This window comes from Dermacentor andersoni, chromosome 7, assembly GCF_023375885.2.
Source record: "Dermacentor andersoni chromosome 7, qqDerAnde1_hic_scaffold, whole genome shotgun sequence".
NCBI classification, from domain to species: Eukaryota; Metazoa; Arthropoda; class Arachnida; order Ixodida; family Ixodidae; genus Dermacentor; species Dermacentor andersoni.
Window position 1 is genome coordinate 95,123,518 of NC_092820.1, and position 11,940 is coordinate 95,135,457.

Genomic DNA, 11,940 nt, shown 5'->3' on the forward strand with positions numbered 1-11,940 from the left:
CAATAGGTGACTAGTACAAAGCTTAGAGAGATACAGTAATTCAATAAATGTGATTGGTTAATCAAGTGGCTGATTAATCAATCATTATCAAACTGGTACTTTATAAGTGGATTATGCTGCATAAAGACAAAGACAAAGCTTGATTTGAATTTTTTGTGTCCTCACTGATCAGATGTTGTGTTACAGTTGGCAAATAAAAACAAGCACACAAAACTGTAAAAAAAAAACACTTGGTAGAAGTGGACAAGATCAAAACAAAACATGCTCTAAGAATTGATTTGACCAAACATTCAGAACGTAGGAATAGAAATGGCAACAGAGCATTGCCTGCCTACCTGGAGTTCTTGTTTTCACTTCTGCTTGCACTCCAACATTCCTCGTCCTTTTACTCAGCATGGCCTGTGTTGATTTCACTGTTAGTGGCAATGAGCATTGAGTGACTGCACTGACTTTCCCCATTGGAAGAGTTGCAACAGCTACACTTGCCATTATAGTGTAATTGCGAGTTGGTCCCAGTGGTGGATCTAAGAGGGAAAACAAAGATGTAGTCATTGATTAACCAATAGCATTTAAGTTTGGACCACTTATGTAACCACTTCTCGTGCAGGACTGACTATATAATGTGGTCTTTTCTCACTCCTGTTTGCTCTGCCACAGAACTCCATGTATGTGCATACCACCTAACATGAAGCTATGCGAGACGGAATACCGCTTATAATGCAGGTTTCGCAGGAAAATCTCGCAGACAAGTGCAGTGAGAGAGGGTGATTGTGTGGAGGAAAAGGTACTACTTTTTGCAACTATTCAGGGTGCATAGCTCGGCCCCTTGGGGAAAATAAAGGGCACACAAAAAGGCAAGAAGAGAGAAAAGGTTAAAATTAAAAATTAAATTATGGAGTTTTATGTGCCAAAACCACTTTCTGATTATGAGGCACGCTGTAGTTGGGGACTCCGGAAATTTAGACCACCTGGGGTCTTTTAACATGCACTTAAATCTAAGTACACAGGTGTTTTCACAATTCGCCCCACCGAAATGCAACCGCCGTGGCCGGGAGAGAAGAGGTTGAGGCAGTCAACGAGCCCACGGCTCTCAGCGGTAGCCAGGTGGCACATTTACACTTTATACAAGAGCCCCATGCCTTCCAGGAATGTCGAGAGGTGCCTGAAGTAAGGGCTGTGGTGCCAGCTGGAAACTGCAGTTGTGATTCTGAGACTGTGCGAAGGCCCAGGTGTTAAGACAAGCGTCGTAGCGAGCACGCTTATCATTGAGATGTGCTGGCCAATGGGAGATGAGAGTGAAGAGGGCGATTTGGAGGAGGAGGAGAAGACGTGGAGCACAGAGGGAGCAGGAAAAAATAATAACAATGCTGTGCCAGCCCATTGCAGTCGTACAGGGTTGCCTAGGTGATGGAGAAATCTTTGTTCAAGTCACTTGTTGGCAGCATGCGCTCCGCGCCAAATGCACGCCCACTGTCACTATTAGGATCTTCGGTTTGTGTGTGGAAAGTAAAAGCAGTTTTACAGTGGAGCTGTATATATCCTTCCCATACATTTTTCAATGTCCCTGCCTCAAAGCTCTCGTGCGCCCTCTATGAGGAGGCAAAGCAAACAAGTAAGGCATGTGCTGACACCTGGCGTAGCAAGAGGAAAGCTAAGAAACAACCAAATGCATAGTTCCATACAATAATTACTAGAGGGAACTCTGGCGCTAGCGTCTACGGGAACTGCAAGGAGGGCCATTCAGCCGGCATGGGAAGTACATGGGTTTGCCTAAAATTCATCCCTCTGGCTTTTTTAAACGTCTCTTCGACTTTGTAAACTCGTCATTTTCAACAAAGTGCTGTGTAGTAAATAACTAAATAAACATTAGTAAATTCTTCTGCCGGCAGGATTTGAGCACAGGACCTTTAGCACAAAGCATGACATTGAAATCATTATGCCATAGATGCTTGCATCAACAAGTGACATAAGATGCACTTATGAATATCTTGCAGGCAAGCCAGTGTCTCAAGATGCTTGGCGCAGCATGTCAATTTGGACACCTCAACAGGTTGAGCTGCTATTAGTAGCGACTGTACATGTTTGCAGAGTATATATCTATAGAGGCAGAAGGGAAAAGCCCCAAAATAAGTAAACTTTTACACTCAGTAGTGTGCTTTGTCTTTTTTACAGCTCCACTAGTAGACAACATTCACAGAGTAGAATGGCTGCAGTTTTTTAACCAATATAATATCGCAGAAATATTGTTTCAAGAATTTTTGTCTATGCTGTGCTTTATTGAAATTAACCTATATTAAATTTCATGATAGTCAAGGCCATCCATGGGTGTGTTTCACATTCACCCGTCGCAATGCACGTCGTTGTAAAGTGTAGATATTGTCCGTTCGACCTTGACTCCACTATCAGTTTATGGTAAGCTCCGCAAATTTAGTTTCGAGCTTTTAGGTTTTTGGACCATAAGTGAGCTTTCACTGTTCACCAGTACACACACATATAAACTTGGTAGGCCATTCAGAGTTGTTACTGTGACTGACCGGCCGCGTATGTAAACTTCAGCTCAATTGCGCTACCCTTGGTTCAGCCTGTGAGGGTGAGCAAACTCCAAAAGTACCCAATATTCTTGGCATAGAGTGTGATTACAGGAATCTTTACGCGTCATGAAAATTCGGAGTGGTGGTCACAGAATGTCATTGATGCACAAGTTGATGCAGTGGCTGAAGCCACATTGTCATTGTCTTGCTAAAGATGACAGCATGGTAGGGGAAAGACAAGGGAATTATGCATTTTAATGTGAGGCATTCTTTTTGAACTTCAGGCACTTTGAGAGAGTGAGTGAGTGAGTGAGTGAGTGCGTCGGTCGGTCGGTCGGTCGGTCGGTCGGTCGGTCGGTCGGTCGGTCGGTCGGTCGGTCGGTCGGTCGGTCGGTCGGTCGGTCGGTCGGTCGGTCGGTCGGTCGGTCGGTCGGTCGGTCGGTCGGTCGGTCGGTCGGTCGGTCGGTCGGTCGGTCGGTCGGTCGGTCGGTCGGTCGGTCGGTCGGTCGGTCGGTCGGTCGGTCGGTCGGTCGGTCGGTCGGTCGGTCGGTCGGTCGGTCGGTCGGTCGGTCGGTCGGTCGGTCGGTCGGTCGGTCGGTCGGTCGGTCGGTCGGTCGGTCGGTCGGTCGGTCGGTCGGTCGGTCGGTCGGTCGGTCGGTCGGTCGGTCGGTCGGTCGGTCGGTCGGTCGGTCGGTCGGTCGGTCGGTCGGTCGGTCGGTCGGTCGGTCGGTCGGTCGGTCGGTCGGTCGGTCGGTCGGTCGGTCGGTCGGTCGGTCGGTCGGTCGGTCGGTCGGTCGGTCGGTCGGTCGGTCGGTCGGTCGGTCGGTCGGTCGGTCGGTCGGTCGGTCGGTCGGTCGGTCGGTCGGTCGGTCGGTCGGTCGGTCGGTCGGTCGGTCGGTCGGTCGGTCGGTCGGTCGGTCGGTCGGTCGGTCGGTCGGTCGGTCGGTCGGTCGGTCGGTCGGTCGGTCGGTCGGTCGGTCGGTCGGTCGGTCGGTCGGTCGGGTCGGTCGGTCGGTCGGTCGGTCGGTCGGTCGGTCGGTCGGTCGGTCGGTCGGTCGGTCGGTCGGTCGGTCGGTCGGTCGGTCGGTTCGGTCGGTCGGATGTCGGTCGGTCGGTCGGTCGGTCGGCTCGGTCGGTCGGTCGGTCGGTCGGTCGGTCGGTCGGTCGGTCGGTCGGTCGGTCGGTCGGTCGGTCGGTCGGTCGGTCGGCTCGGTCGGTCGGTCGGTCGGTCGGTCGGTCGGTCGGTCGGTCGGTCGGTCGGCTCGGTCGGTCGGTCGGTCGGTCGGTCGGTCGGTCGGTCCCAGTCAATCAGTTTGTCTGTCTATCCTCCTACGCTGGCAGGGCTGGCACTGCCTACTAACTTGAGCTGCTGGGTACATGCTCATGTTCGCATTGCCAGCGTGTTCGTGGTATCGTCGTGATTTGAGCTCCACCACCCAACTCTCGCCTTCAATTCTCGTGTACTACCTGCATCGAGCCAGCTGGCGTGCCTAAGATGCAGGTATGCCAACTGTGGAACACAGGATGATGGCTTCCTCTGCACAAACAGCACTCAAAAGCAAGTATCCAGCTCTGTGAACGGCAACTGGCTCCTGATGCTCACAAAGAAGCTCTTGGAAGACTGAAGCTTTCTTGAAAATACGTCAACTCGATCACTGTGTTAGTCAGAGGTTTACTTGAGCAGCTAAAGGATTGACGTACTACTGGGGGTACTATTTGTCACAGAGGAAGGAGAATGTGTTCACAATGATCGAGCAGCTAGACAAGCCCATGTTGTTTCTGAACCTCAGCATGCCCGAACTCCTCAATGAGTGCCTGCTCGAAGTCAATGAGAGGGTCAAAGTGCTGGTCGAGGAGAGTCATCCCAGAGTTGATCCCATAGCCAGCTACCTGCAAAATGCTTCGCATAGCTCCGATTTTCACACCATGCGGGATCTGCATAATTTTTTCTAGAAAAGCAAAGGCAGAGGACTAAAGGGATAGAGTTGGAGTCTGAAGGGAGAGTACCTGGTGGGTTTCTTGTGTGGAATTGTGTGCAGAATGGAGTGCATTTTTGTCCCATAGATCATTCATACTCCAACAGCACACTTGCATTGTCATGGCCATTGCCTCTTAATTCTTCCATGTGTCTGCTCTCTTCCTAGTAATCTTTCTCGGGTGGAGAACACCTCTCCTCGGAGTATATGGGCTGGGGCAGCTTTTACACATTCTGTTACCTGGGCCTGCGGTCCAACACCTGGAGACACACTGAACTGCCCGAAGTGTGCCCCTCCAGCATATACAGCAGACATTCACCCTGTCACAGGTCTATCCATGAATGAGAGGTTATCAACAAAGCATAACATCTGGCAAGCTACGAACAAATCAGAAAGATGGTTATAGGCTCATGGCCTATACATCTGCTAAGCCACTACTGCAATTTTTATGCATGAAGGGCTTCCACGCTTTAATTCCAATGAACATCAATGCTACAAGCAAGCTTCACGAAAAAAAAAAAGAAATGCAGGAAACGACGCTTACCTTGTGTCGAATGCCGAGAAGCTAAGAGGAAAGAGTGACTAGCGCAGTGCATGTCCAGCTTTCAGCAATACAGTCACTGCATAGCTTGTGACCAGTGCACTAGGCTGACTGATGCATGTGTCAGCAGTTTGTGATACCACATGACCACCACCCCCCAATTGTTTTTCTCTTGTGCTCTCAAGTGTTCACTGCATCTTTCTTATGCAGCTAGGGTCGAAAGTTTACAGAATGTATGATCTGAGAAAAAAAGCAGAATATTTTCTACACAGCTTGGATTCTAAAAAATTATATGGAAGCAAGTGCATGAGACCAGCACATTGTTGTACTGTTTTAATGGCTGCAAGGTGAAGCAGGGCTGACATTCGACTTGATCGGGGAACTTGCATACCGTAAACTTTTTACCTTGCCTGTATCTTGGTGGGCACTGTTTTACTTTATCAGACCACCCCTTGTCAGTTTTATGCATTACCATGAGCTGCCCAACTCCACTCATTCTAAGTGAACAGTGTTCCAGAATAAATAGCTTACCTCAAAAGTGGGAACGGCAGGAAGGTCTTTAAAATAAGTTTTGCTAACCTCACAATGACGAAAGATCAATGAGCACATGTATTCAACACAAAATGCCACATTTTTAAAACCAGACTGATAATGACACAGTGAGACATCTATGTACCTAGTTACTACATTAAGAAACGGGCACTGACCTGTGCTTGGTGCACCGCACATGTGAATGCAACTTCCACTGCTCCAGGAGTCAGTGTGTATGATCCCAACAGCAGTGCCAGTCTGCACGAGGTCATTTTGCACCAATGTATAACTGCCCATAGCACACATCTTTACTGCAATACGTACAGAAATATGAAAAAGCATCGACTGCAGTACTTGACGACGAAATGGCAACTGGAATAGGCACGTCTACGCACATACTTTGGAAAGTACAAACGATAGTGACAGCCGCAGAGAAACGGCACCTCAGAATTATTAGAGTGAGTGTCGCAGGTGATGTGTATGCTTCGCGTTTTCCTGAAGACTTGTAATGATCGCACAGTATTTCTCACAGAATTCACCAAGATTGCACAAAGCGTGTGGAAGCTCTTCAAAACAATCCAGCGTCCATGGACTATTGCAGCCTTCTTCGACATGTGTGCTGCGAACTCCTCAAGCAATACAACATTTTTCACAAGCACCATATTGAAGTGGCTGGAAGTGTAACACATCTTTTAAAATCCCCTTTAGTGTTACCTTGATCCCTAAAGCAGCTTCCACATTTGGAGCATCTGTTACAGGTTATCTGAAGGCGCTTATTGGTAATTACAGCATGTGGCATGTCAACCAGCAATCAACTCTATGGATGACAGGCCTCAATTATGCCAGCGGGCACACCTCAGTTTTGCGTAATGTGTGTCTCTTTTGTCCTGTGTCAGGTGCGCTATGCCTCAGGCCTTTAGTGTGATGTGCCAACAAGCCTAACATGCAACCTGATACCACCTTTTTTTTGCCCGTGAGAACACACTGGAATGAGTGCGATGCCCTTTAATGACTATATTGCCAAAGAAATTCTTGGAAAGGACCTAATAATGGAGATGCAGAAGAGTGCAATGTTACCTTTCCTCATTCCTGGTCAAGTCAATGTTTTCTCTCAGCTTTGGTGGCACTAATAGAAATGTCCTGCCTACTGGTCCTTTCTTTCTTCTTGGTACCTTATGGTAGCCCTTCAAGGTCTGACGAAGGTGTCCAAGAGCGACAAAGGAGTGATGACAGGATGAGTGAGATGTGTTTGTTAACTGCTCCTACCCTGTTTACCAGAAGGTCCGAGGGGTGTGCATACGTGCACAAGCTTTCCCTAGGAAATAATGCATGGTTAGGAACAAACAATCAGTGGCTGTTGTACTGGCTTTGACATCACTGATGGGGGCAAAAAAAGAGGGTCCCTGAATACTGCAGAAGAGGGCAAGCAATCTATTATGCAAGATGGTGGGCAATCTTCCACATGCAGTGTAATATTCTTTGGCCTACGTGCTCATGGCAGTGTTGTTAAATGATTGCAAATGTTTTCTTACCGCATTACCGCATTAAGTGTTGCAGTAGCCCTTTAAGGAACACTTCTGATTATCTGTAAGCTACAGCTGCCTATTAGGTAAATTCTGCACCAGGAAAGGCGGTAATATTTTTGACTAGCTTCCCTTTCACATAAGTTCTTCTCACACAATGTACAGTAACACAAGGAAGTCTTGCCCTATTGTTCATTAAGACTGACTACGACTAGCAGGAGTTTTGTGTTTGCTTTGTATGGCACAGGACTGCACGTTAGTGGCTTTCTCATACAGAACTGGGTGCAACATATCTTCCCGTGTTTGACTCTCTATGCTGATAGTTCAATAGGCCACTCAGCATGATAGGTTGCTACAAACTTTGAGCCACAAATTGTGATTTAAGTTTGGGCTTTACTTGCTTAAATTTTCTATGCAATGCGACCGCTCCATGGTGTCTGTATCATATCATATCACGCACGTGTTGCACACACTCTGACATACGACTGCACTATCCATCATTTTTTTTCTTCTGCTTTAGGACTATTAAATATTTCGCTTCAGTTTCCTTTGAATTCTTCACTGCGCTCTTCGCAATCTCTTCCCAAGCGTTTGCATGGACAAACGCAACAAAGGATAGTGCTGCACATTGAGAAGCAAATATGAAATCGCTTGTGCATGGTACAGTATGTGTATGAGTACCGAGAAGGACACAAGGCGACCCTACGAAGACGAGCGCATGAAACTTACCGCAATATTACGCACATTCGTTCCTGGACACGTGGGCGGGGCAGTGATGAGTACTGCACCAGCAGGGTACAAAGTAGGCACTGAACCCTTCTTCAGGTAGTTTCGCCTCGTCGGCAGACCAAAGTCGGCGCAGTACTGCATGTTGTATAGGTAACAGTCCGACGAGAAGTGCAGGGAGCATACCTGACTGCGCCTTCCCGGCGTCCAACTGGTACCTCGGACGGCCTGCACGAACTCGGTCCAGACTTTCCTTTGATCGTCGTCGGAAGGAAAGTAGTGAAACACAACGTTGTCGCCTTCTTTCTTGCCGCAGCTCTTCACAACACAATACCTTGGCGCCATGGAGAGTTGATTGATGGCTGTACTCAGGCGATGTCAACTTTGTCGCAGGCAGGTCAGCCCGCTTAAGTTCTCAAAGCGATGACCAGCGGTGACAACGCAAGATGTGGGTATGGACGCGGGGTATGGGATAATTCAAATGTGGCAACGGCGGCAAGCCGATGGCATCCGCAATGCAGTATTGCGCAATGTTTACCTTGCAGAATACCCACCCCATTGTTAAGACGTCTCAACACGAGAGGTCCGTTTCGGTTTCGGTTGCGTCTGCGGGGATAACTGTGGCCGCAACCAAAGTAACGTTGCACGTCACCTTCTGCAGCGTCCCTCCAGTTACGAGCAAAGTGTAAGGAAAGCGCCATTATATTAAGCGTAAATTAGAGAGGACAGTAGGCATCGTATGCATTATATCTGCCTTGCCACCAAAGAAATGCAGCGACGCTTAGTAACAAGCCATATAGCACCTTCGATCCATATAGGGTCCTGAATATTTGGGTGCGCGCGTTCAAAAAAAGATTTTGCGCTCACCGCTGCACTGTTCTTGCTCAAGTTTTACAGAAAAATAGCATTTTGGCGTCGACTTCGTTTAGTATCAAAAGTTAAGATATCTCTTGGATAACATTCGGCCCATTGCCGTTACATCGAATCTAGTCAAAATAATAGAAGAAGTAATCAATGTCCGACTCAATGGGTTCACTTCTCCCCATGGTATTCTGCGCTCGAGACATATAGAACTTAGGCCTCAATGTTCCATATGGTCAGCTCGCGTTGGTTTAGAAAGCCACGTTGGTTTAGAAAGCCACCATTCGACTCGCAGGACTAGCTATCAGGAGATGTATCAGCTTTGGTAACATTAAATATTGCAAAATCATATAAATATGTCGAGCAAAGAATTTAAATTATATAATAGCGAACTGCGCTGTTCCACCTAGGCTATATATGGCCTGATTAGAAGAGTTCCTTTCCGATAGATAATTCTTTTGCTTCAAGGACGGGGTGCTCCATTACACGATGTCTGTAATAGTATTATCCTTTTTCTTGCGAATTTGTCTGAGTTTGTTCCAGCCTGCAATTTCGAGTTGTTTGCCCCAGATTTGCGTGGCCCTGCTTTGAAGGGATACGGACACAAAAGTTGGCGGGTGATTTTATGCGTGAGAACAAAAGTTGATCTCTTGAAAATGACGATTACAACAAGCTGCTTTGAAAAAAAAGAACGAGAAACATCTTTCTTTTGCAATTTTCTGTTGCGCCTTGCCTCCAAGCGGCCGCCGGCAGAAGCTGAAATTTGACGTCATAACACCCTCGCGCGCGCGCGCGCGCGGCCAAGGCCAGCCAAAGCCGTCCTAGTCTTTCCGGAGTGTCGGTCGCTTGCCGCGTTTGTTTACCGCTATCGGCGATCTTCGCACGTGGTCCGTCTGAAACGTAATCCCCGTCGGCGCTCCACGCAGATAGTGCGTTACACGTGTGTTCCCACGGTCGTCGATTGGTATCGACGCATTTGTCGCGGTGGAAGGAAATGCCCAGACACTGCTGCGCCCAAGGCTGTTATAACAGCATCGTCGGTCGTGACTCGCCGTCACACACGTTTCCCAAAGACGAGAAGGTGCGTAAACTTTGGATACGTGCCTGTCAGCCATCACGCCCAGCCTGGAAACCTCTAAAAAATGACTTCATTTGCGCGGACCACTTCGTCGACGACGATTATGCGACAAGCCCGGCTGTGCTGAAAAGCCTCGGCATGCCGCTCAAAGGGCAACGCCTAAAGCCTGACGCTGTGCCCTCGGTCTTCTCACGAAAACGCAAGGCAGGAAGGATCAGCGGCGCGTTTGAAAAGAGGAGACGAAAAGAGGTTGGTACCGTTTCCGTTCATTTGCCGCCTTCCTGTGTAGTTGCTCACGACGACGGCATAAATAACTATGCGTGCATGACTGAATACACAATTTCGTCACCTGTACATTCTACCTACGTGTTTTGTGCCCCGTTTTCATGTGCACTCTCGTATTCCTATGTTGCAGATAATTGATCAAATATTGCAAGAACAACCTACCACAGAAAAAGCCTGCCACACAGAAGCAGTTCACATCCAAGGACCACAGTGTGATGCTTGCGAAATGCATACACCTCCAATTGATCATGTTCCGTTTGAAGAAGTCACCCAAGCAGGTACATTTCATAATTCACGAATAACAAACGTATTTCACATTTGTCAATGGAGCGTTTTATCTTAAAAAGAGCGATTTTCTTTGCGTGGGTGTAGAGGGAAGAAAACAAAAATGCATGTAAAAATCTTCAGGTCATGTTGATAAAATTTTATGCTTTGGTGTGTGTTCATTAAATAGTTTTGTCAACTGTTTCCATCTCTTTCAGTTTCCTGTGAACGCAGTGCAGAGGCATGTACAAATAGCAGGCAGAACAGTGAGTGTGAGGCACATCAGGAGAAATGCTCTGCAGCACTTCTCCAGCAATTTGCAGCAGAACCTCACGCCGCCAATGAAAGACAAATTACAGCGAAACCACTTCAGGCTGATGCAGCTGTTCAGACATCAATGATCTGTAGAGACTGGGGTAGGTGTATCAGAGGAACCAATGTGCATCCTTATGTCACTGCTCTTTTGTAACGAGTCTCGCTATGCATAGCATATATACGTAACAGCTACCAGCATAAAATCTTTACACTGTCATTACTAATCAACGCGCCTAAAGTTCTTTTGGCACATTGAGCCAGATGGTGCAGGTATGTCGTTTTCCACCGCACTAGGAATAACCTGAACACAGATGAGTGCACCTTCGCATCTGTTTTTTCTGTATCCGTGTTGTTCCTGGCGTTTTGTTGAAAATAGCATATCGGAGCAGTTCTACTGTTGCTGCTAAATTATATTTTCGCTTATGCTATTTTTTTTCTAGCAACACAGGTTAACATCCACGGGGACAAACGTATTTCAACTAGCTCCTTTATGCCACCACGGTCTTCGACACCATTGCCAGAATGGACGGATGCATCTGAAGACGAAATGGATGAAAATGAAAACCGAAATCAATATGATCCTTCCTATGTACTCTCTGATGTCAGTTTGGATAAGTATGTATTAGACCATCATATAATATTGTGCAGTGCTCAAACAGATCTTTTTTCAGAGACAGTACTGTTAACACAGCGGTGCCTCTTTATGAAGAGAGGAAGTTCATTGTTTTCAAGTCTAGCCTGGATGAACTGCTCTCGGTCTGCCCTCTGTGTTCACATCCATGCAGAGCCATTGACAAAACTGTGAACGGCATATTATTGCAGGTGACACGCATGTGCATTAACCATCATGTCTCTACATGGGCAACACAGCCAATAATTAATTGGAAGGCAGCTGGTAGCTTGCTTCTCTCTGCGGCAGTATTTTTTTCAGGCTGCAAAGCTTCGAAGTTTTTTAGGGCACTAAGGAGTGTGGGTGTTGCCTGCAGCAGTGACAAAACACACTTCAGAGTCCAAAATGCATTCGTCATTCCTGCAGTCACCAAGGTGCGTAGGCTCATCAAATTGGTTAGGTCATGTAACCAACCTTACAGTGTATGCATATAGATTCATGAGCCGTACACGTTCACTACTTCAAGGTCTGGACACACCACCAAAATGTGCTTTTTGATGAAGCCATTGGCCGTCCACTCCAGGTTGCTGGGGATGGTAGGGCAGATTCCCCTGGACATTCTGCCAAGTATGGCACATACTCTATTCTGGATATAGAGCAGAACAAGGTGTTGCACATCGAAACTCTCCAGGTAGTTAT

At 47.5% G+C, this 11,940-nt stretch overlaps 2 protein-coding genes across 7 annotated transcripts in view; one reads left to right on the top strand and one right to left on the bottom strand.

Annotated features, from left to right (window-relative positions):
* LOC126534101 (uncharacterized) overlaps window positions 1-8,599 on the bottom strand; it is a 36,551-nt gene extending 27,952 nt beyond the window's left edge. For 3 of the 6 annotated variants that reach the window (XM_072289278.1, XM_072289277.1, XM_072289276.1), the window contains exons 1-3: window positions 7,832-8,598; window positions 5,756-5,837; window positions 336-524 (exon numbers count right to left, since the gene is read on the bottom strand). In XM_072289278.1, coding sequence (XP_072145379.1) covers window positions 336-524; window positions 5,756-5,837; window positions 7,832-8,173 — 613 coding nt within the window. In that variant the 5' untranslated portion in view covers window positions 8,174-8,598. Of the gene's footprint in view, window positions 1-335; window positions 525-5,755; window positions 5,838-6,656; window positions 6,895-7,831 lie in introns of all 6 variants that reach the window. The other 3 variants (XR_008613202.2, XM_055072660.1, XR_008613204.2) reach the window with 3 other exon arrangements.
* Window positions 8,600-9,515: 916 nt separating this feature from the next.
* Window positions 9,516-11,425, top strand: LOC126534091 (uncharacterized). The gene is made up of 5 exons (XM_055072975.1): window positions 9,516-10,016; window positions 10,183-10,330; window positions 10,535-10,732; window positions 11,072-11,307; window positions 11,417-11,425. The coding sequence occupies exons 1-5, from the start codon at window positions 9,684-9,686 to the stop codon at window positions 11,423-11,425; spliced, it is 924 nt and encodes a 307-aa protein (XP_054928950.1). The 5' UTR covers window positions 9,516-9,683.
* Window positions 11,426-11,940: the final 515 nt, after the last annotated feature.